A 25,429-nucleotide genomic window follows, 5' to 3' on the forward strand; every position below is an offset into this window, starting at 1 on the left:
GAAAAATGTAAATCAAGGCCATTAGTTGACAGTAGGAAAGCAAACCCAGAGTTGTTACATGAACCTACAGTAGTGTGAGATAACCAATTTTCATTGACTGCTTTTTTGGACTAATTTATCCTGCAGAGTTTCAAACACTCCAGCATGGGCATACTTCTGGAAAAAACCCCAACATTTTAATGTCACTCAGATGTTCTTAACTTTTATAGCACTATATCACACTGCCATACTAGTACTGCTCAAAAAAAGGTGTACCAGTGTATTGCACACATATGCAGAACTTGCTTTTCAGATCCCTTTAACCTGTTTATCATTGGCTGTTAAATATCCTTATAAGTGGCAGTATGAGAAGCAGTTTGGAGATAGGAAAGAAGAAAACCTAATTTGCAGCTGTTCAACTTAGGAATGGCAAATGACATCATTACTGTATTTCTTTCTGTAGGACTAAAGTTCCACTTTATTGTACTTTATCTTTTTTCTGTCAGGGTTTTTTTCCTGCATGTTTCACAGCAGGGACTGCTAGTGATGCTGTTTCCTGGGAGACATCTGAAGTTATTAGTTTGGACATTAAACACCCTGTTTAACTCTTTGTGATTAAAAGCAGGTGTAAGGGAAGCTACATATGAATAAAATTTTCCTCTGGCAATACAGAGGAAAATGTCTGTACTACAGTCAGTCTTTCTCAGCTAAATTGATTTAGTTTGTATTCATATCGTATTGCTGTGGATACTTATTAACAAATATTTTGAGACAATATTTTCATTATTAACATCAAGAAAATAAGTTTTATGGATAAACTGTGAACCAAATTTTCTGAAGGTCAATTTGGAAAAATTCTGTTACTTGCCCGAGATTTTTTGTCTGAAATTATTTGCTTCAGAAAACTGCTCAAACACACTATTTTGTCGGGAGAAATTATATGTATGTGGGTTTTCTTAAAAGTAGACAATAGTTTATTTGACTTACTCTGAAATATAGGATAATTGTATTTGTGTACATGGAGGCATACATGCATAGTGTGCTGCAAGCTGGAAAACAGACCATTTTGACTAACTCAAATATTTGTATAACTTTCAGTTAATGAAAAAGTCAGGACTGCTATTATTTCCTCTTATAAATGTTCAGTGTTCATTTGCGATGGGGAAATGCTTGTATGCAAAGGCTTTATATGAAATGACATAATTCATTTGGTGCTTGGTGCTATGCCATATTTACTGGTTTGTATTAGCTAGTTATTTAATCAGTTGGTCAATGAGATATCCTGATTGTAACTGAGTACACATTTTAAGCAACTGACTCCTAAAATGTCACAAAGCTCTGTTATTACATGAAGAACTTATTTCTAAGAAGCAGATCTGATGGGCACCTGCCATGGTTCCAACACATTGCTTCCCACTTGTTTGGAGCTGGTTTCCAGGTATTATTTTGAACTTATAATGCTCTTTATTCAAAGAACAGGTCAGCATATATACATATGTGTGTGTATAAAAGATGTACTGAGCATATTAGTGTTTCTCAAAACCTCTATTTTTTTAAAAGTCCATGTTGGTTTTGTCTGTATGTAACTGAAATATCAAGCAGTTTTGGCAATACTCTGTTAAAAATTTTGGGAAATCTTATTGAATGGCCCATACAGAAGTGCCACCTTCTGCATCTAACTGCAGTGAAAGTGATTATTTAAATAAACAAGTGATTTATATATATTTTTTAATATAAATACACTGTAAAAAAAAGACATTTCAAAGGTCAGCTATAGCCAACTGTCACATAAACTCTTTTAACCTCTACAAAGAATCCTCACAAAACTTTCGTCTTCTGAGGAACCCCAGAAAAATATATTCTGTATATTCTGTAAGTACAAACTTAGTCCTTTGAAGCTTTACTCATTTAGGCAGCTCCATCAAAGCTAAATAAAACCTTCAGATGATGCAGGCTGTGTTGGGCCAGGACTCAAGGTAATGTTTTGAGATGCTCAGAAGTACAAATACATATGGTAAAGTGAAGAACAGCCTAAACCCAGAGGCTGCCTCACATTCATCTGGGATCTGTGTGATCAAGTGACACTGATGATCAGCTGGCTCCAAAGCTGGAGAAGTCCTTTGGTATTTACATTGCACTGGGATGGATTTCAGCTTCATAACAACATGGGGCACAAACGAATGAGCACATTGACTCATATGCCTGAGACTATGTTATAGCTTTGTTACAATTGCAGATTAGATCTTACAAAATAGTCCTTCGGGGGCAGACAGCTGTGAGTTTTCATTGCTTTTGAAAATTACACACAAGTGACGGGTACTTAAGAAATAAGGGAATAAAGCAGACTCTAAAATTACAAAGTTTGAGAAGTTCATCAATAATCCTGAAGGAAACTGGCAGCAGAATTAGGGTTTTGAGATGTAAGTTTTCAAAGTCTAGGGAAGCACCACAATAAGACAGTCATCTCTCTTCTCCTTTCCTCTGATCCAGGGAGTTTTGTTTTTCCCTTCCTTTACAGTATAATAGTCCCATTTTGTCACTGCAGTCGGTAGCACTCCCTTTTTGTTACACGCCATGGGACTTGGATCTATTATTTATCCATGGCAGATAATAATCTAGGCCATGTCTGTACAAGAAAATGTTGAACTGGTTTCAAAAGAACGACTATAAGCCTGATGCACTTAAAACAGTTTGCCACATCTTTAAGTTGTTTTTGTAATTTAGAAAATTCAGCTCGACTGATTGAAGAGATGATAAAGTCAATTTAAGTCACCTGGTTTAGGGAGCTGCACCTGCAACTTTTCACTCTAGACAAGGTCTTGCCTATTAAGTAGGAGGCTCAATGGCAGGTTAATGCAACTGGCAATGTAAGAAGCTGGAAAAACCCCCCAAACTTGCTATTATTTGTGTGGGTTATTTTGTAAACTATTTAGGCAGGGATTTTTTTCTTCATAGATATCTCTAAAATGACAGCTAACACTCTACTAAAATTAATCCTAATAATGTAGATAATGATATGCTAAATTGTTTTCAATATAGTTGTTCCAATTTTATGTGAGTGTAGTATTGAACTGAATTTACTCCACTACGACAGATACTGTAGCAGTGGGCCACTTGAGCTGTATGTGTTCATTCTGGTGGGAACCACATGCTTGTAGCTAAAAGAGAGATAAAAAGTAGATATAGAAAGAGGAGAATGTATTGCTTTGTTTAAATTTACAGTTCACATAGTACTTGTTTTTCTTGGCATATGTTGTTTACTATATAATCTAATAGATAAATAAAGGCCCTGATGGTTTGAAGCATGCTGAGTGATGATCTGAACTAGCAAGTATGCCTGGATGGAAAACTTTTAGAGAAACAGAGCTTTTATTCATCAGTGTAGGATCAGCTTATTTGCTGTGGCTGAAGGGTTTGATTCTTCTGTCTTACATGATACAACGAAAATTAGATCATGCAAAGCACTGGAGTGATTTATTCATTGGCCATATTTTGATTTTTATGCATGTTGGCCCATTGACATTTCTAACACAATACATTAAAACAACAGGGAGCAAGAACATTTTTTTCCTCAGCTATTTGCTCTGTGTTTCCTGTCCAGCAGTCACTGAGGAAGGAGGGCTGGCTGTAGTGAAGTTGTAGTGCCACAGCTGTACCAAGAATTTTTTCTGTTGATACTAGAGGTAGAGCAGCAAGTACAGTATGGGTTTCTGCTGTGTTGCTGAATAAACTCAAGAAAGTGGTTTGCAGTGAGGAATACATATCCTCCTGAAACTTATTTCCCCTCACAGCGTGTGCCTCCGCTTTCAGCAAGAGTGAGTTATGCTATATTAGCAGAAAGGGGAAAAATGAGCCAGGTTTTTAAAGGTGCTTAGGCAGCTGAAGAGGTAGGTAGATGACTAATAGGATTTAGGATCCAAGCTTGGGAAACCTTTAAGTCTCATATAAAATTCCTACAGAAAACCTGTAGCTCCTCTAGTCTGCCTGAGCAGTGATAGCCTACTATCATTCCATTATTTTAATTAGTAAATTCTTGTCCTGAAAGACTCATTTGACGGTTTTCTTATCATTCCAAAGGTATTTCTAGTTTCCACACAAATTGTTCTATGTTCTAGAAACAAAAAAATATTGCTATGAGAATGTGGACCTTTCCTGGAGATAGATGTTTTTGGTTTTTATTTTTTTTCCTGCAGGTGTTGCTTTACCAGTGACATCCATCTCCTTAAAGGTAAGTTATGCTTTATGCCACAAATTAATGAGCTGCCTAGTAGGTGGAAAGTCAGTACAGATAATATTCCAAGTAATCTAGCACCTTATGGGAACTGAAATCCAAGGTGTGATCCCTCCATCAGTGTCACAGATTGGCAATTTCCATCACTTCTTCCCATGGCCTATTCCAGCACCGCTACAGCCCAGCACGTGGGGCTGCCCCGGCGCTGGGAAGGGCGGAGAGGCTGGGGGAAGGTCTGGAGCACCAGTTTTATTTACGAGGAGCAGCTGAGGGAGCTGGGGTTGCTTAGCCCGAGAAGCCTTGGAGTGAGGGTGGGGGCAGCTTAAGGGAGGGTTTAGAAAGGTGGAGGCCGGTCTTTTCTCTCAGGCAGCTGCCGACAGGATGTACCTCTAGCTGGGCCAGGGGAGATTTAGGTTGGACATTAGGAGGAATTTAATAGAAAAAGGGATTAAACGTAAGAATGGGCTGCCCAGAGAGGTGGTGGAGTCACCGTCCCGAGAGGTGTTAAGAACACAGTGAACGAGGAAAACTAAACCACTTCATGCCGTGGTCAAGCTGGCGTGGTGGTGTTCGGTCCTAGGTTGCACTGGATGGTCTAAGAGGTCTTTTCCAACCGAGCTGATCCTGCGAGGCACGGCAGTCTCTGTGTGCCGCTTTGGGCTGATGTTCCAGGTAGGATGTCGCAGCGGGGCCCGGGGCAGCCGCCGGACAAGGATGACGGTGCCCGGGCACGCAGCCCTCGGGCCGCGCCAGCTCCCGCTGCCACCGCCCGGGGCCTGGCTGCGCCCTGGGCCCGGCCGCAGGAGGCGGCGGGAGCTCCGCGCTGCCGCCGCCCCCGGCCCGGCCGCGCTTCCGCCCGCGTCAGCTGACTCTGCCAGGCAGCGGCCCGGCCCGGCACCGAGCCCGCGGAGCCTCCGGCGCGGCCACCCGCAGCATGGCAGGGGCGGTGGTGAGCGGAGCGCAGGTAGGTGTCCGCGGCCCGCAAGGCCGGCCGGCCGCGGCCCCACCTGCCGCGGGCAGCGCGCCCCGGCCGGCGCGTCCCGCCCCCAGCACCGGGAGCGGCTGCTCCCGCTCCGCGCCGGCTCCCGCCTCTCTGCCGGTGCCGCTCCCGCTCAGTGGGAACAGGTTTAGTTTCCAGCCGCAGCGAGGCCGGTTTAGTTTCCAGCAGCGCCGCGCCACGCAGGTATCGCCTTCGTCGCCGCAGCGCTGTCCCGAGGCCGCCGAAGGGAAGGGGCTGAGGAGCGGTGCCGGGGGTGCGCTCCCAGCGGCGGCGGATAACGGCGCTCCGGGCCGGGCAGGGCTGCGCTGCCGGTGCCGCTGACGTGCGGCGGGCGCGCCCCCGGGGCTCCCGCGCAGCGCGCTCCCAGCGGGATGCGCTCCGGCTCCGAACCGCGCTTGCTCTGTCCGGCTGGTGGGCCGCGGGAGCGAGCTGAAGGAGAAGGAGTGAAATGTGCTAAGTGTTTGTTGTTCCTCCTGAAACTGCTTATGTTTGTTTCGGTTTGGTTTAGGAGAAGTTGGGAAATTAACACAGCCTGCTGACTTTTACCCAGCGCCTTGTATGGCTACTGAAAAAAATTCTTTGTGAAAGTTGATGACATTAGTGATGAACCTGTGACTAAAGTTAGAACTTTTTCTTCCCTTAAGGAGGAGGAAGCTTGTCTTATTTTTGAAAATGGTTTGCCATTAAACCAGGGTGCTGCCCATCTAATTGCTTCTTTAATCTGGTCGCTATTTCTGTGTGGAATTCATGTAAATATGTGTGTGATATGAAGGCAATTAATTGGCTAATTTTGAAGCTGCTGCAGGAAACAGTCCCTGTAGTCTCTGTGGTGCACCGTGGCACTGAGTGACCCACTGCCTTCTTCTCTTGAGCATGCCTTGAGCCCCTTAATTTGGCTATGTTCCCAGCATACAATCTTCTAACAGCATAGAGTAAAATGTAATGCTCAGCTGACTGGAAATATTCTCCAGATGTAGCTCCCTTCCATGGGAGAGAATGTGCAGTATTGAGAGTTTATACATGACCTTTTTGGTGACATTACTTCATAAAGACGTTACTCTATGAGTTACTAAAATTACAGTATCCTTGTAGAATGATCCCAGAGACTAAATGGTGATACCCTCTGAAACTAAAGCAGAAGAGAGGTGCAACTGCTATTGGTAGTTAACTTATGTTTTGAATATTTTGTAACTACATGTCTTTTTCATGAATTGCATACTGTGTGTTGAAGAGTCTGCAAGAATATCTCAGGCCTCCATAGCCTATCTGATACTGGCCTTTGTGGGAAACTGAGCATTTTGGTGGGGTATTGAGTAGGCCACCAGTAATGACTGACTGTGACCAACCTTCACTATATCTTAGAGAATTAGGTCACAGAAACCTCTACATCCAGTTTTTAATACTGTGTGATGGTCTGTGACTAGTATAGAAAACCTAAGAAATCTGCTATTACTGATGTGCCTTGCAGCCAAAGAGCTGGAGTCTTGGGAAAAGGATGCTTGCTCTCATCTGTCAGTGGTGACATCTCTGGATATGTACTTGGAAGCTCATAGTCATGTTGAGGGTATTTGAAGAGGAAGCAGAAGGAAGAATACTGAGTTATGTACATTTTATTGTTTCCTGAGTAAATTATTTTGAAGTGAAACAATGAAAATGAAGAAATATTCTCATTTCTTCTGTCTACAGACATCTCATTTTATATTAGCATTGTACTATGAGTGTGCTGAAGTGGACTCTGTGGAAGTAAAATGCCTTTACAAGGCCTCAGCATTGAGAGGCCATGATAACAATATGTCATCTGCAAATACGCCTGCGCATAATGTGTTTGCACCAGTTGTGTAAATATATTTACATATTATAACTGTTCAAAGGCCGAACCTTTGAAACATTTAATGTATTTTGTCTCCTGTGTGCTCTAAATGACATTTGTATGAATCCTTTTCTTCAACTTCAATTCTCGTGGATAGGGCTTTGATGGCCAGGTAAGTTTCTGAAGCAGTGTGTGGCAGGCCAGAGTCCCCTGCTCCTCAGCCAGGCCTCCCTGGGTGAAAAGCCAAGTGAGGGTCTGTGCTCTTGCCGTGTTTGTAGCTCCTCAAGTCATTCTTGTCCTCCCAGTGTTAATAGGCATCATATTTTAGTTATTTCTGTTTCAACCCGTTACGTTGAACCAAATGCTTAATCCTAAGTGTTAAGCTGTTAATGTGATGTCTTTCAAAGGGTTTGCAAGCATTAGTTTAAAGAAATCTACAATTCAGTGAAGAATGATGCAGTTCTTTTGTGCATACCTTTGCGTATGTTGTAAAACACGTTATGATTATCTTAGATGTAAACTGGAAGAAAACCTCAACATGTTTAATTCAATAAATTCTGTAAAGCATTTTCTGTTATATAGAAACCATTAGGATGCCAACTACCCAAAACAGTTCCTTTCCCTTTTGTTCTTATATTTGCTCAAGTTGTGTGTATATTCTGGTGCCAGAATATATTGCAAGAGCAGGTCTGATTTAACAAGGGGAAGAAGTTGTTAAACTGAGCTTCAAGCTACCTGTTTTCTGCTCATAAAAATTATTTCACTGTTGTCAGCTTTATCTGTTGAAGTTATTGAACAAAATGAATTAAATGGAATGCCATATAGTATTATCAGATGCAATCATTTTTAGAGCGTAGGAGATCAGGATGACTTGCAGAAGTACATACTGTCAGTCTGCTCTGCAGAGAAGTCTCTGTTTTAACAGAAGGTGGAATACTATCAAAACAACTTTGATGGATTTTTTTTTTGCATATTTTCCATCCAGTGTATTTTACACTAGTGGAATATGGTATTGAAATTGACTTTATAATTAAACAAATGGATAATAACAGTGTTGTATAGGTAGTGGTCTAACATGGTGCTTAACTTGCTAGTTGGTCATTAAGAGAAACTAGGATTTCTGCAGCACAAAATCTGAAATGTCAGTATTTTGAACACAGACAGGATGAGCCAATATAGATGTGTAGAATTCTTGACAATAGTTTTGAAAAGCTTTGTGAGATTTCTTCTTGATTGTGGGAAATCAAACCAGTGACTTCTAAAACGGTATAGCAGAAATAATAGAAAAAGTTCAGCTGCTTTACTTTTTGTGTTCTTCTGGAAATACTGTCACTCACTTCATCCTGACTAAAAACAAATGAGACCAAACAGAATCTGAGTAGACTGGTTTTGTGCTATCACTAATTCTTCCTGTGTTTGCCGAAGATGGGTTAGATGTGCTGGTATGAAAAAGAGTACATGTATGTGAAGGTAATGAGAAGCCAGAAATCTTTCAGACTTCTGTGACTGTCTGAAAAGAAGCTGCATGCTTCATTTTCATGGACATGGGCAGCCCTCTTGCTCTGTCCCTACTGTTTGCTACTGGGAGTAATAATCTTCTCAAGGAATGGTTACAATGGATTGACCATACACTGCTGAGGTATTTCTGCACCTAAATTTAGAAAACAACCTTTGTTTGTTGTATATGAAGGGCCAGACTGGAAGATCCTTTGGATGGCTTCTGGTCCTTCAAACAAATTTCTTCTGGAACATGCCAGAATGGTAATGTGAAGTAACATTAGAGCAAAGTATGAACAGTGAAATAGAAGAAATGTGATACATTTAATTGAAGTATTTTTACTGGAAGGAGACAAAACATGCATAAAGACTATAGATATGATAAGTATTAAGTAGATGGTATCATTGGGAAATGAGTTTTTGTGCTAGATATTATAGCTGTAAAATTTATGTAGTTTAAAGCTATAATGCCAATTTGTTGCATGTTACCATTTTATCAATGAGACAAAATCTGGACAGGGACCCAAATCTACTGATGAAATGTTTCCCTGTTGCTTCTCTTTCTCAGGTGTCCTACATTAGTCAGGACTGTGAAGAAATTCCAGAATTCCTAGGAAGAAAATATGGACACATGGCAAAAAGGCTAGATCTTAGCTTCAACTTGCTAAGGTATGTGGCAATATGTAGTTTTTCAAGTGCAATGTGGAATTCCAACTCCTAAAATAGACTGTTTTTTTTTTCAAAGTAGAAGAATGTACATTGGGTACATTTAAATGTTGTCAAGTGGATGACACTTTTATAGGTAATGTTTGTCTCCTTTTCTCCCACACTTGGAGCACAAATAACCAGGTAAGTCTGGAAAAGTAATATGTGTTAACATAAATTATGCCCATTGAGAAGTTTATGCTTTGTCCTCTACTTAAATTGGAAAATTAACGTCGTTACCTGAAGAAGTGAAGAATGGGATCAGAAATAAATTTTCCTTAACCAAAACACAAGTAAGTATGTGCTTCTGTCCCTTTCTAAAAATTTTATTGATGGATTTCTGTTTATTACTATATATGCTTTATAATGCTCTTTTCCCAGATGATGTTTTTTGTTCTATGATTTTATTTTTGTGCATCTGTGTAGTTAAGTGCTAAAGCTAAGCACAATTAGAATTTGTAATTCCTTTTAAGTATTTTAATATATGGATTGGTTTAGGATTCTGTAGTATTGCTGCAAGCTACTATGGCATCCCATTTCATTTAATCCTTATAAGAGAGCCTGCTGAGGTGCAGCAGAGTATATTTCTGGTTGAAAAATGTGGGTAAGTATGGAGAAAATTTGAGTGCAGTTGTCTGCTTAATAAAAAAATAGGTTTGTGGAGGTAGGGTTGGACTCAACTAATTTCCCTTTAATTTTACTGGGGGTAAGCTTGTCTGCTTGTGAAGAGTAATACAGGAAGTTGTGTGCTGATGCCTTGTTTTCCTAGAAGAAACAACCATTGATTTTTAACTTACTTAACACTCATAAATGTTCTTCTGGGCCTTTGTCAACTCTGAAAGAATGAATCATACATGTAAGAGGTAGCTGAGCAAAGGAGACACTAAATCTGTGGATTGTTGCTGTCTTATACTGTGACTCTGTATTGTTGGATATTGTAATGAGAAAAGAGAATTTTTCTGGGGCATGGGATCAAATGGTAATTTCTATTTTATTTTGTCCTGAAGGTAATTCAAGGGTTTGTAGGTATATTAAGATTTAGCATGTTGACAAGACTGCTCCTTCTTTACATTTCTGGGAAATAAAGGTGTTTGTCTCTTTCAGTTAATGCATGATTTGAAGAACAATTCTCTGATTTTGTTTCATTTCATAAAGTAAAATAATAACATCAAATTTGGGTGTAAAGTACCACTGTAAAACTCTGATCATATTTTCATAGAGAGCACAATTGGTGATGTATTTCTGAAATCTGTGTTTTCTTTCCTTCTTCTCTACTAAAAAACACTTAGCTTGTTTTTCAGAAGGGATATAATGTGGTTTTATTGAGGTTTGGGGAAGAACAATCAGCTTGTGATGTAGGAGAAGTTGTAGTTGTAAATCTATAAAAGTATTTTAAGACCGGAAATCAGATTTGGGAAAGGGGAGAAGTGGATTTTTTTCTTTTCCTTTAGGAAACTAACACTAAATGGGATGAGAGCAGTAAGAGTTTGTCATTTTGAGTCGTGCTTAGGTTTATTAAGCATATGGAAACTACGAGTGAAGTATTTATGGTGCAATAGCTGTGAAGTATTTGTGGTACAGTAGCTGTTCACACTGGGCTGCATTTATATATTAGCCCTGTACCTACATGTTATTGAGAAAGTCAGAAAAGATACAGAATAAATGCCATAACCTTAAATGAATGTGAATATAGAGTAATGTCTTGGGCAGCTGTTGAAGCAAGTGTAAGCAGTGACCTCTTCTTTAAACAGGTGTTATTACTTAAAAATCTAACAATGTTGTAGTATAGGGATGAGTTTTATGATGATTAGCAGTAAATGCTTAATTTGAAGAGTTTAGACTGTTGTTTTCAGTGGGGAAACAATCCCTACAATTAATGTTGATTTAGAAAGGAGTTTGATTTTTTTAGTATAACTTACTGTCTCCTGTTGTCCCTTGGTAAAGGTGCAAGTTGAATGAAGAAGACCAAGGGTGACCAAATATAGGAAAAGATGAAGAGAATGCTGTGTTTTGTTAGCACTGTAGTTATTTGCAGTAAAGATGTTAGCTTTCATTATAATTTGATTTATTATTGCATGAGAGCTTGTGTATTTTTTTGAAAAGAAAAAAGAAAACCAAATGTTCTTGCATGTGATGGTTTTGTTACAAAGATTTCCCTGGTTATTTTCTTTTTGCCTGGGGTGTGTTCATATAACAGAGGAGGGGAGGGTTGTCATTAGCTCTTTTGAACTGGCAGTTTAATACAGAGGAAAGTGTACATTTTTCACCATTTTTTTTCTGACTTCAGAATTCTTCCCAGGCTAGAGCCCCTTCCTCTTTCTTAAAATTTAGAGGCTGTGTAGATGCTTAATTATCTTTGCATCAGATGTGGTATATCTAATATCAGCACTTGATACATAATCACAAACAGTTGCTTTTGTGTCTTTCTTGTTTGCCTTTTTCCAAGAGCTAGTGTCTCTCCTCGAAGTGACTGCTACCAGTTGCAGTGGTTACACATCTCCCCTTTTCCCTGGGAGGGAAAGGAAAGAAAGAGGTGAAAGGTACAAGGGAACTTAAATGGGAATTTTGGGAAAGAGGAGGAGTGACAGCAATTTGCTGTGTGTGAGGCAAAGAGAAAAATGTGTGTGTGCTTAATTGGCAGGATGTGGTGCCACTGGATTGCCTCCTGCTTATGTCTCTGGCTGGTGGAAATCCTTCAATCCCAGACGACTGTAGTCCACTTGTGACTTATTTCTTCTGATGCTGTTTTCATTACATTGATTTTGTTTGAATACTTTCTAATATCTTTTGTTTCCTTTTGGGGCCAAGAGAGGGTTGTGAAGAAGATAGAGCCAAAATCTTGTCAAATGCACAGCAAAAGAACAAGAGGCAGTTGTTACAGCTGCAGCAAGGGAATTTCCAGCCACCTCCGGGAAGGTTGAGTGGAAGAGGTGCCTAGAGATGCTCTGGAATCTCCACCCTGGGTGGTATTTAAAATGCGACTGGACATAACTCCAAGCAACCTGATCTAAATTTTGAAATCCCCTTTTCTGAGCAGGGAATTGGACTAGATGATCTCTAGATGCTCCTTCCAACCTAAGTTATGCTGTGCTTCTGCAACTTTATTGGTGTGGTATGGCCTCAGTTGTAGCAGCTCTTTTGATTTCATAGTGAATTTCATCTATTTTAGAAATGAACTGTTTACACTGTATATTTTCAATAAGGCATGTTTCAGCAGCAGAGATATTTTGCTTTGGAAATCTGCTCCTGAACCTCTCGTGACAACTGTATTTGATAGCCTTCCCTAGGAACAGGGTCCTTTCATAATAGGTGGAAAACATTTCCCAGTTCTCATTTTGTGAAGGCACAGAGCATGGGAAGAGGAGACACTGATGTGTGAGGGTTAGTGTTACCTGGAGACTTCATAAAGGATTTCAAGGTGGAAAAAAAACCTATTTTTGATCATGGAAAATTCAAGATTTCACTAAAACAAGAACAAGGTAAGTAGTAATCACTGGTGAAGGAAGGAAAGTAAGTGTGTAAGAAGGATGTAGTAGCGGTAGGGGGTAGAGATTTGGATGAAGTACAAAGATTTTAGTTTAGATGCATCTTGCTATCTTGTGGGAACTAAAAAAACCCAAACAACCCACTACTTGTTCAAAGCTTTTTTTCACTTGTCCTAGATGACTGTGTTCAAATTTTTTCCTTTCACATTGAAGGCTAAATGCACTCCAGTGCTTGAATAACAGATGTCAGTGGTTTTGTACAAACAGGTGCCATGCTTTTATAAATAACATCTACAGTTGAATTCACTGAGAAGTCCATCTTGTGATTTTGTCCTCAGTAGTTTTAAACATGTGAGTTGTTTTCCTTTTTCTTAGAGAGATTTCTTCTTGGTCTAAGCTATGAGGTGAAAGGGAGAGTGAATCTTTAATCTTGGCCAATGAGGAAGGATTAATCCAATAATTGTGCTCATGGAGATACAAATATCTCTTCCTTCTCTCTAGGGTGCAGATTATTTCTTCTAGGAGCCTGAATAATTTGCACAGTATGTGCTTGTGCATAATTTCCACTGTGTGATGAAGAAGGTGCACGAATGAAAACATTCCCTTGAACTTCAGTCCTAGTCTGGAATGTTCCTCCATGACTTTTGTGAGGCTGAGGCTTTGTAATATCTTCTCTGTGGACTAGGTATTATTCTTTCTCTCTTCTGCCTCCTGTTTTTTAGCCTGGGGGAATATGCAAGTGGCAGCCTGAAAATGGGCTTCAGTTTTCACAGGGCATGTTCCTCTTTGTAAGTTGAGCATGTGAAAGAAAGGCTTTTTTTTTTTTTTTTAACCACCTTCCCGGTCTATGCGGCAATAAGACATGCAAAACAGGAAGATGAACAACAAAAGTAAGATGGAAATAAAAGCCAGAATTCAAAACAAAGCATGACATATTTTTAAAGCCTTTAGACTCATCTTTATAGCACTTTAAAATGTTGAAGGAAATGCACTATTGTTAAAACTTCTTGATGGTTTTATTTATAAGGTAGAAAAATATTTTCACCATAATTGGGTAACTCTTAATCGTAGCAATTGCATATTTATCAGTATGAGGGGCTGTTATTAATGTAGCTGTCATGCACAAACACATTTCTGCATTAAATCCATTTAGTATGTGCATTATTCGGTCTAGAATGTCACCAGGACATCAAAGCCCCCTTAGGCATAAGAGCACAGTGCCCTGCTGTGGCTGCAGAAAGGGCTTGATCAATAAATGTAACATGTTAATGCAGAGCAAATAGAATAAAAGATTTCTTTGACAAGACATGAAAAATCACCTTGTGGCAGCTGGCATGGTGATGCCATTTCAGCGGAGACACTAGCAAAGTTGATCTGACAAGTAAAGAGGAGAGATGATGGTTATAAGGTGCTTTTGTTTCAAACTTCTTTCTTGACCTGTCAGGTTTTGAAGGAGCCTGAATGGCCCTTTTTTGTCATGTGAAAATTGTAGTCTTAGGCAGTTATGAAGCAGTTATCTCTTCTCAAATTGTGAATGCTGCTGTTTAATTGATTCACTTAGCATTTGAAACTGTCACGCATTAATAATTGCTAAATCCTGTAGATACTGCTCCAGTGTGTCATGCTTAAATGTGTAGTTATCAGAAAATTAATATCCTTAATGAACTGATGCTTTCAAACTAGCATTGCATGAAATCTCTTTTGCCCTTTCATTTGCTGAAGGTATATCAGCCAGTTTTCAGAGAAACCCCTCCCGACAGTTGTGTGGTTTTATTTATTTATTTTTTTGATGCCCAACAAATGCCAGCTTTGCTTTGGGTACATAGTGTGCTCAATGACAATAAATATAGTAATTATGCTGGAGTTGGTAATTAACATAATTATAGTCAATTACGACAAATACAGTGCAGAGCTAAATGAATGAGGGTGAGAAATTAGCAAGCTAATTGATTTACCTTACGTGCTGCTTTTTCCTGCAACTAACAGTTGCAGATTTTCTGCAGGAAAGAGTGTTTACAAATAGCTGATTGTGTTTTGAAATGATTCTGTCTTGTGGCTCTCACTGCTGCTTCCCCTACACTGAGGTGAAGAGGGTTGAAATATGGGGTAGTGGTTACAAGGAGAAAGGAGCTGCTTGGTCCTCACTGAATGCTTTGAAGGAAGATGTATGTACTTACTTTAATTTTAGATGCTTCTTCCGGTATTGAAAGGAAAAAAGCCTATGTGATCCTTTAGAAAAGATACTGCTTGAGAAATTTTGGACATATATTTTAATCCCCTTAGATGTTGCCTGAATTATCTAAGAAACATTTATCTATCTGTCTGTTGATGTCAGACATCTGCAGAGCACTGGATAGCTGGGGGAAGAATTGTTCAAGGAATCTAAGTGTGTTGAAACAGTATGCCCTTGTTCAACCATCAGTTTCAATAATTTAAACCACTGGACCAGTAGGGATGCATAATATCATAATATTTGTGCACATTATAATTGCCTGTTTTGTTTCAAGATGATTTATAGTATCTTGTCTGAAATAAGAGTATTGGAGCTATGGAGTTAATCTGTTTCACTCTCCTTGTTTTTTTCTTTTCTTTCAAGCATGATGACAGTTTACTATGTGAAAGGAGAATGTATATGTTTTAAAAAATCTTATTGAAGATTTTGTATTGCTCTTTTAAGAAGGATGTTGAGTAGTAGTTGAGATTTCTGTCTTTAAGAAAACAGTAATTTACATATGTTTTGTAAATTTTATTCTGGCTATTGTTTACGGTTTGAAGGTAAATGGAATTGTATAGAGAGACTTCAGCAAAAAGATAATGTTTTCCATGGCTAAGCAATCTGAAATTTATAAATTCTTGGTAATTTTTCTTCTACTATTGCAGTAAATGTATCAAGTTCAAATTAGTAGGTGTGTAGTTTGAGGTGGATACTCAAAGTTTACCCTTAAAGGGATGTCCTACAATAAGCACAATATACTCTTTTTAAAATAATGTTGAAACGTTATGGGTGTTTAAAAATACTTGTACAGTAACACTGCTAAGAATGGTCAGTCTTTAGAAACAATTAAGCTCCTAGAATAATTTTGCTGAATTAAATATTTATACATGAGGAATCACTGCAATTATTTACAGATATAATAATCTTTCTGTTGAAGTCTTACATGTTTATTAATCACTGTGGACTACCTTATGTGTAATTATCTTTCTACTGAAAGAGCTTGTTGTATCAGATGGACTGAAGACAAGTATGTTGATAGATTCTTTCTACGTGGGTAATACCTAGGGAGTTGCGCAAGAGAAAGTTTTATAGATGTATAACTATTGGAAAACTAGAAGGAGAGCATTACCAGTAACAAAAACAATTACAAACTTCAGTTATTAACTCTGCTTTGGGCAGTTAATAGACATCAAACCTAAATCTACTCCTTGCTCTCTTCTTCCCTTCTTTTTCCCTCTCACCATGCAACCCCTTTTTAAAAAGTGGCATTTGAGCAGGAACCAGGTGTGATCTGGCTTTTTTCCCCCACCTTAAATCTTTGGAAATACTAAAACTATTAAGATATGCCTTTTCTCGCATGCAACAGCCATGCCTGTGTTCTGTTGCTTTGTCAACTTTAAATGTGATTATAGAATATTTGCCACTACAAAGCATTATCTGTATGTTTTTCTGACTTGTATATTTTCCTGCTGTGTCTTAATTCTGGTCATTGGTTTATTGTTGATATGAAGGGGACCAGTCAATGACTGTTGTTAAAAATACCAAATCAGTGGGTTGTAGTATGCACTTAAATATCTCACTTATTTCAGCATACTATACCATGGAGGTAAGCTGTACTTTTTCGTGGAAAAGTTATTTTTCCAAACTCATTAATATGTTAATAATAGGTACTATAAATGGTTGTATTTCAGTATGGGTGGATGTTATCTTCTTCAATCCCAGCAGCCTCTCTTTTTGTCTATCGATCCTTGCTTGACTTTTTATGGCCACATAGTCACTAACAGACTGTGAAAACACTGTTGTATATATATACCTCTGACCCCCCGTGCTGGCCATCATCCATTGATTTACAGTACCTGACAGATCAGAACACAGGATTGTTTTCTGTTCTGCTTTCCTCAGGAAGGCTTAACATTGTGGAAGCAGTTGTCTTCAGGGTGAATCACGTGGTAGAATTGGGCAAAAACTTTTTACCTGTACCGTTGGCTTAGGGGATGGTGTACGTTCACATTGTGTACCAGAGAATTCTTGAGAGGATTACTAGAATTTGAAATCTGGTAAAAAAATTAAACGGCACAATTTGACATTAAGTAAAATAAGTTTGTGAGCTTTGATTGTTACATCCTTAATTATAGCTGGTGAATATTGCTATGCTGGTTGGTGAAAGTTCTGTTTTTGGGGAAATCCATGTCAAAAGGTCTGTTGCAATTATGAATCAAGATGAAATCTGTACTTCTGAACAAAGATGAGTGACAAACTGGGACTTGAACAGAGATAGGGTTTCATATTAAACATCCATTGACTCAAGGCTGTTGGTAAATCCTTTTGACTGAGGCAGAGCATTTCCCAGTGAACTGGTGTTTGCATCACATAATTATCTTCATATTTCAGTGTGTAGGGAGTGAACTGCTTTTTCTTGATCAGAGATTGAAGTTGGATTTTGAAGTGATGTTGGATGCTAAATCTACACAACCTGCAGTTATTTTTTGGGTACCCAGAGCACTTAATTCACTGGCATAGTCAATTCAACTCCTCTTGTGAAAACCAGTCTTAAACTAAAATCAATTTTTGTGTTGAATTCTGTTCTGAACAATTGGAGTCTATGTTAGATTGAGAGAATATCAGTTAATTAATGGAAGAATATCACAGTCTATGCAAAGTATTGGCATTTGGAAGAGAAATAGTTTGATGTAATTGTTTTAGTTTTCAAAGAATGGTAGTAGATTGAAAATAATATCTTGGTGACTGCTCCTGCGTAGTCCATGATTATCTGGATTTTAAGACTGAGAAGTACTTTTTTTCAAGAACATTGGGGGTTAAAGAAAAGGGCATGATAAAGATCATTTGTTAAGTACAGTAATCAGATGGATCATTATTACTTTCTGACTTCCTTAATCTCTCTCACTCTAAAACAGTATTTCCTCATCATTGCTGTTGTGAAACAAGAGCGAAGGACTGCAGAAATAACTGTTGTCTGAGGACAAGGAGCTTGGCTGAAGGGAAGAACCTGCATTAACCCTGGAATTATTGTCTCTATCTTTTCCTCTCTAGTTGAAAGGTATCTTCTTCTCACCTTAATGCAATAGAAAGGATTCTCAGCATATAGTTGCAGATGTGAAGAACTGACTAGCTTTGCTGATTCCAATCACTAAGGAGGGCCTCAGTCCTCCAGTGTTGAACTAACATGGTGGTGGTCATGGTACAAAAAGCTACTTGGCATTTGGCAGGAAAATACTTATGGAGCTTCTGCTTATGGATCACTTGTTTGCTTATGTGGTCTTGCATGGTTTGTGCCACTTTTTAGGTCTTGCATTTTACATAAATCATCTTTACATAAATTATCCTGGAGATGGTTTTTCAGATGAAAAAGACCATCCCCAAATCCTTCTCTCGTGCAAGTGTGAAGAGTGAGGAGCATGGAAGTGCAAAAGGGCCATGTATTTTTCTCAGGCTCGGGATTCTGCATGTCAAACCAGACATGCTATACAATAATTATACTGTCTTTAGGGTCATGGTTAATGCAGTGTTATAGCTCAGTTGCAGGCTTTACCCATGAACTGATGCTTGCAATTGTGACATTTTATATTTTTTATTTATATTTTTTTGTTTCTTCTAGTCTTCCCTTTTGATGATGCTTACCTGAGTGAGTTGCTCATTGGTAGAGAAGGAAGATTATTTTCTTTCTTAATACTTTATTCTGCCTTTTTAATTTAATTTGCCTGCTGAGTTTACAACTGGAAGTGGTGAATGTTGTTTATGTAATACAGCCGTTAGCATTGTTCATGTTTGTAGAAAATCTTGCTAAGGTGAGAGAGAACAGTGGTAGAAATAAGTTTCAAAAGAACACAAGTAAGAGTTCTAATGTTAGGAAGTAGTTTAATTGGTCCAAATGTCAGGGAGGTTGATAGACTCTTTCAGATTGGGCCCATAGTTCTCTTCAGGTGCTTAAGTGTCTGCTGTTTTTCCTGTGCAGTTGCTGTATGAGCTGTATTGGCAGATAGTAATAATTGGATGTATGCACAAGGCCAGCTCATTTTTTTCATAGAAAGCATAGTGTGTGTTGGCTGCTGCTGACAGCTTACTGGCATTTAATGCACACACAGAGACATGCACACCCCCGCACAAAAAAATAACATCTTATAAATAAAGATCTTCTGGATGTATGCATATTTCCTTTATATATAAGTATGGTATATTTATTATATGTATATCAGTTATATTTTTAATCTATATAATCTATATAAACTTGGGGGTGATGCTCAATTATTTTTGTACTTTGATTCAGGACTTGTGGTAGGACTTAGTCAATGATAACCTTTTCACTTATAACCTTGAAGGAAGGAACACGACTTAGAGGTTGCTTGCAAAAAAATTCAGTCTCTTGAGCATAAAATCTCTTAAAGTGCAAGGAAATGCAGCGGAGTTGTCCTTGAACCATTTGAGATTTGTAAGGTCCAAGACTTGCTGAAGTGCAATGACTCTTCAAGGCCATGTGACCACAAAAGCACTGGATGAGGATGCTGTATTTTAGACTCTCAGGACTTCCAAGACATTTTAGTTGAAGAGATAAGAAAAACTTATCATAGTTGACCTAGTTACTTAAGTGATAAAGTGTAGTGATTATTCTAAAACACTTAAAGGCTGAAGGAAAAATGTTCTAGACAGGCCAAGGATTAACAGGATATTGAATATTCTTAAAGCTCTGCTTCCAGCATAGTTATGTTAAGATAATTTGACAGTCCAGTGTGTGAATGTTCAAATCACAGCTGCTCAAGGATCTGAACACTTTCTACCTATTATCTTGTATTTAATACACTCTCTATCTTGGACAGTGAAGTGCTTTGGAATAATAGCACAGAAACAGTCATATGTGAAGGTGATTATATTGGAATTGCTGTGGCAAAAATGGTCGAGTACTATGTTTTCTAGGAATGGGAACTGAGCCACCTAAGTGAGAGGCTGTGTATGTGTCCAGTTTACTTTCTTCCCTCACTCTGTGCTGCCTTTTCTCCCCACTGCCCTCCTCTCCTTAAATCAGCAGAAGGCTGCAGAAGGTGCTGCTGAGCAATTTGGGTGCAGGTACAATGTGAGTTCTTGCCATTGGTCTCTCTCTTTTGCTCCCTGTGTTGCTCATAATGGAGCCAGCTGTTAGCTCTGTTCACGTGTAGTATTGGTTCTAGTTCTGCCAGGTGCACAATTAGTAAATTGTCTGCCAGTCTAAGTGGGGAATGTCACAGGGCAGTTCAGTTTCTTTCACTGTCAATTCTTTGGCTTCCTTTAAATAAGTCATATCAAATAGTCTGTTACTACCACTAATAAAAAGGCTTTTGAAATTTGGATTTACCTCTAATGAGACTCTATCTCAACCCATTTAATGTGGGCCACTTCTCTGGGACTGAATTATAGACTCTGCAACCAGAGGTGGTTTGAAACAAGAGGTTCACCTGCATTTAAATGATCGAGCAGAAGAAAATAAGTTTCTAAAATTAAGGAGACTAATGCATTACTGTAGATTTCGTCTCACTTCCTGGTAATTGGTCAATGGAGGAGGAAATAACAAATGTCTTCATTGAGCTAGAAGTGAATGGGCATGTGTTTCTTTGTGTGTTGTAGTATAGCATATGAAAGTCTAGGTTGCTGTAGTCCTAGTATTTTAAAACCTAGTGGAATGGTGAAGTCAGCTTTAAGGTAATCTTGTACTTTTTTTTCCTCCTGTTTTCTTTCTGAGTGGGACCATAAATGCACTGGAAGCATTTAAGACTAGTGTGGGTAGAAATAGTAGTACTAGAAACCCATCAAGACAGCTGTTAGTTGTAAGGTTGATATTTGTATTTACAGCATAACCTATTCCTATCCTATAATATGGATTGAATAAAAAATTCCTGTATTGTAGCAGATGCACCTTAGTAGGCAGAATAGCATCAGAAATGGTCAATAAGTTTCATTGTATACACAGAAGATCAAATGTTTCAGGTTCTCTACCTTATATTCAATGCGCTGTGATGTCATAATCTAAATAGGATTTTCTGTATGATTCCCTGACTGTGTATTTCCATACAATTCTCATTCTTAGGGGGAAAACAAAACTAGGGAAAAAGACTTCTGGACCCAAGTGAGTGGAGTGAAACGTTATTCACACCTGTCTTTTTCCTAGTAAAAAACCACAGGAAAGTCTGCAAAAAAGATAAGTAGGTACAAACTTAGGATAAAGGTTTCTCTGTAAGTTCCTAATACCAAATAACTGAACTTAACTTCTGTGTCAAGAAATTTGCTCAATTAAAATATGTTCTTCTGCTTTTTAAACCACTTGCAGAAAATAATACATATTTCATTTGACTAGATTTTGTATGCTGAACACAAATGAGATTCTTGTTGTTCAAACCTATCTCATTGACTGGAAATAACCTTATTCATATTATAGAGTGCATTCATATCAATGCATATTATGTAGAAAGCTAAGTATTACTTAGAGACTTGCACAGGACGGGCATTTCTCTGCAAAATTTTAAAATCTGTCCTTGTCTTTTGCTGCAGAGCACTTTATGTATTTATGTGTTTATTTAATTAATTAATTATTTATGTTAAGGCCCTCATCTCTTAAAGTGAGCTTTGGAATAGAAAGCAAATTGCTGTTGAAATTCCCTCTCTGGTGATTTCAGCTAATTCAACCACAACTAGTGTATCCAAGATAGTAAACAATTCTCCCCCTCTTCACCCCGTAGATACTAACAAGGAAACCATCTTTGACCCTATGTAAAGCTTTATCATGTAAAGCTTTACATGATAGACTCTTTTCAGATTCTGGTGTGAGCCATGCTAAGGCTCCATGTGCAAACTTGACAGTGCCTGTCTGTGCTTGACATTATAACTTTAGGATTTTATGTTATTTAAATATACTGAAATGTACCCTGTATCAAACTGCAGGTGCTGCTACACTTCTATTACAGCACAGTAACACTTGCCTTGTAAAAACTCTGAGGCTTGTGAAAGAGTTAAACAAAGCAGCCAGAAATGGTTTTCAGCTTTTACTTTTCAGATACAACCTTTTAAGCATACCTACATTTACCTGCAATGGCAATCGTTTTGCATTTTAATGACAAATCAAGTATGCTAACTTGCATTTGAAACGAAAGTGCCTTAAATGTCTCTGGCTGTCAGAATGAGATGTTAGGAGCTTGATGAAAAGAGAACAAAGAAGACAAAGTATGAAGCCTAGATACAGAGCAAAATGAAATAAAACCTTGTATGGCCTGTCAGGGGTGTCAGTTGATATTCCTATCTAAAGCACATTATAGTATTACTTTGCAGCTCATAGCTTACTCATCTGTCTTTTTTAATTCATCACATTCTAGCCCACATCTTTTAAGTCCCATGTGTCAACAATGGAAGAAATCTGTTAATTGACAAATGAGTGTCACAAATGTGAATTGGTGCCTTTACATCAGAGGCAGGTAGTCTCTGTTGTTTTTTGTCGGCTCTATTATTGGCATAAGCCAGTGTAAGACATCTGTCTTTGCCAGAATGAGAGATGACAGCCAGAGAAGGGCTGTCATTGTTTTAGTGCATGTTCATTCTGCTGAGATACTGTATAAAGATAAAATGTCAGTTAAAAGAATATGAAAAACTATCGGGAGGAAGTCCTTAAATTACTTGGGAAGGGGATCTGGGAATTGGTGCCAGAATTGAAATCCGAACGTTCCAGTTTGCATCTATCACATCAATTTAAAAATAATACTTTCTGAGTAACTGGGTCAGTTTATAAGGCATTTAGGAAAACGTTATGTTGTGTTGGCATAATTAGCTCATAAGATGGAAAGAAAAACATATCTTCACAGGATATGAGTTTATTACAAGTTCATTTTTCAAACATGTATAGAATTGTCTCAATAAAAATATGCTGTGTAGCATCTCTAGTGTTGATTTGCATCTGTTTTGAAATATTGAAATTGCTCCGTTCCAATTTCTTTTTCTGTTATAGTTCTATTTTAGATTGATGAATAACATAATGAAATAAAAAGCATAGCCAGCTGTGAGTTGATGAGACAATTAATAGGAAGAAAATTATTAACATAGTTTCAGGGTGTCTAGAGGGTGTACAGTATATAAAAGTTACTCCCAAATCACTAAATCCCTTTATTGCTATAAATGACTTTTTAATCTTGGATAGCACAAAAGAGAGGAGGAAAATGTTTTAATGGAGGTGGTAGAAAGGGGGAATAGAATTAAAATGTCATAAAAGGCATCCATTTTACTTTTTACTTTATACCGAAAGTCATAAGAAAGGCACAGATTGGCGCTTTTATCTTCAGCAGCTCTTACAATCAATCCTGTGCTATACAGGACACTCACTGGGTAGCCCCCTCCTTCCCAAATGATCTGTCACTTGGGTTCTAAATGACCTTTTCTGAACTTGAGGCATTTTGAGGGCTATGTTGACACAATCTGGTGAAGGACGAGCTCTAGATCTGTGGGCTGGCTGAGTGGAAGTTTCAAGACGGATGTCTCTGAACTGCAATTTATTAAAAGACTGCAATTTATTAAAAGTCTTAAAGTTACTTGAGTTTTGCATTTGAAATAGGGCTGTCAATAATAGCAAATCTGAGACATTCTGGATTATGATACTAGTTAATATAGGTAAAATTGTTATTCATAACTTTTTAGGATTTGTGTTTTTTTCATTTTTTAAACTTGATTCTAGCAATTAACTGAGTAGCAGAAAAAATATCAGACTGATATTTTTTCCCCTTCCCATCATCTAATGTGGTGCTCTCAGATTTTGTTTGACTACTCTGTTTACCTCCAAGTATCTTCTGGCTCTTTCACTTCAGTCCATGGTTAATGTCGATTGTAAATTTAATTATTGATATCGGTTGCAGAGTTTAATACTTCAAATGGGTGCTAGTAATTTTATGTGTTTTCTGTATCTTAGAGTCTAAAAAGCTAAGAATGAGTACCATGCAGCTTTCTTTCGTTTTAACTATTTGGATAGAAGTATTGTTGCTCTGTAAATAGATTTCCTATAAAAATAATACTAAGCAAGAAGGTGGTTTTTCTCTTGAAGTTCTACTTGGTTTTTTTTTTCTATTAAAAAAGCTAGTCTTTTCAAAGTTCTTGGGAATTAATTTTGCTAGACAATATTTTAAAATATTATGGTCTATGAAAACCAAGAAGTGTTTGCTGCTTGTATTACAAAGGTTTGTGAGCCTGGGATGCCTGTAAGTTTGTAATGAAAGCTTCATTCTTTCACTTCCAGCCTTCATTGGTTCTAATTAGATGTTTAAATTTCCAGTCAAAAGCCATGCTGTTGGTATCTAAATTGCCAGGCATGTCTTCTCAGGTAGTTTTTCATCATGTGCTTAGAAGTTCAGTTTCGTTTGAGAAGTGGAAAGACAACACTGGCTCCATTTTATAGATGGCAGAACTGATTTGTGAGGAGGGCTTATTCATTAACTACACATGACAAATATAATTATCAGCTCTTCATACCAGCTTGCAGAAACTGTTTCTGCAGGGGGGGACAAGAAATGGCTGACACCTGTTCACTTCTCAAATCAGAAATGATCCTAGAGATGGTTTATTCTCATGTGTTACTTGGCTGCACTTTTTTGTTACCTGATAGTGGATGCGTGATACAGCAGAGACTAATAGGAAAGATTATAGGCTTAGAAGAAATTCTTGTTTTCTTTTGGTTAAATGGTATATAATTATAGATACAAAAAAGGTAATGGCAAAGGAGATGTGGACTGAGACTGTATCTTCTATTGTTGATTCTCTTCTATTTCTTCCTTCTCTAACTAAAATTAAGAGATGATCAGAAGGGTAAGTAGGAGTACTGAATCCGGTCTCTCTAACATAACTGAATTAATTCCATCATGAAAATTCATATGCAAGACATACAGTTGGAGTTAGTTAAGTTACTGCCCTGCTTCATACCCAGTGCTTACAGGAAGGTGCCATGAAGCTTGTGGAATTCTGCTTTGGGAGCATGTGTTTGTGGGACAGTATTGTCACAGTTGAATTAGTTCTAGAAAGGGAAGATACAGGAATATGACTACAGAAACATTGTACATGTGTGTGCTCATACCTTCTGGGTGATTCCCCTTCTGACTGCCAGCTGTCATACAGGATCTGAAACCGACAAAAATTTATTGGGTAGTATTTAGAAACATGTCAGTGGCAATGGCTGGATCTCTGATTTCAATTATCACCTACTAAATTTAGGCTAATGTAGTGCATTTGTAGACCTGTTGAATGCACTTGACATCATGTTTAAAATATTTGAAACTGCACTGTTTTTTGATATCATATGTTGACCACTTTCTTTTTCCTATTCACATCTGGTGCATGGCAGCAGGCATCCCATGTGACCTATAAAAACTTTGGTTGTGCTAGTTTAAATTTCTTTTTCTTCTTCAGATTCTATTTCAGCAGAAAAGACAGTAGTCTGAGACTACAATTACTTTAACAAAACAGTGCTCTGAGATATGTATTTCACCCTTTCCCCCCC

The 25,429-nt window shown here is 38.2% G+C and overlaps 1 protein-coding gene across 2 annotated transcripts in view; it reads left to right on the plus strand.

Moving 5' to 3' along the window:
- Positions 1–5,079: 5,079 nt before the first annotated feature.
- The window catches only part of LRMDA (leucine rich melanocyte differentiation associated), a 605,774-nt gene continuing 585,424 nt past the window's right edge, over positions 5,080–25,429 (plus strand). The window contains exons 1-2 of one of the 2 annotated variants that reach the window (XM_059477007.1): positions 5,080–5,174; positions 9,086–9,186. In XM_059477007.1, coding sequence (XP_059332990.1) covers positions 5,145–5,174; positions 9,086–9,186 — 131 coding nt within the window. In that variant the 5' untranslated portion in view covers positions 5,080–5,144. The remainder of the gene's footprint in view (positions 5,175–9,085; positions 9,187–25,429) is intronic. The other variant, XM_059477009.1, reaches the window with a different exon arrangement.

This window comes from Ammospiza nelsoni, chromosome 8 (assembly GCF_027579445.1).
Source record: "Ammospiza nelsoni isolate bAmmNel1 chromosome 8, bAmmNel1.pri, whole genome shotgun sequence".
NCBI lineage: Eukaryota > Metazoa > Chordata > Aves > Passeriformes > Passerellidae > Ammospiza > Ammospiza nelsoni.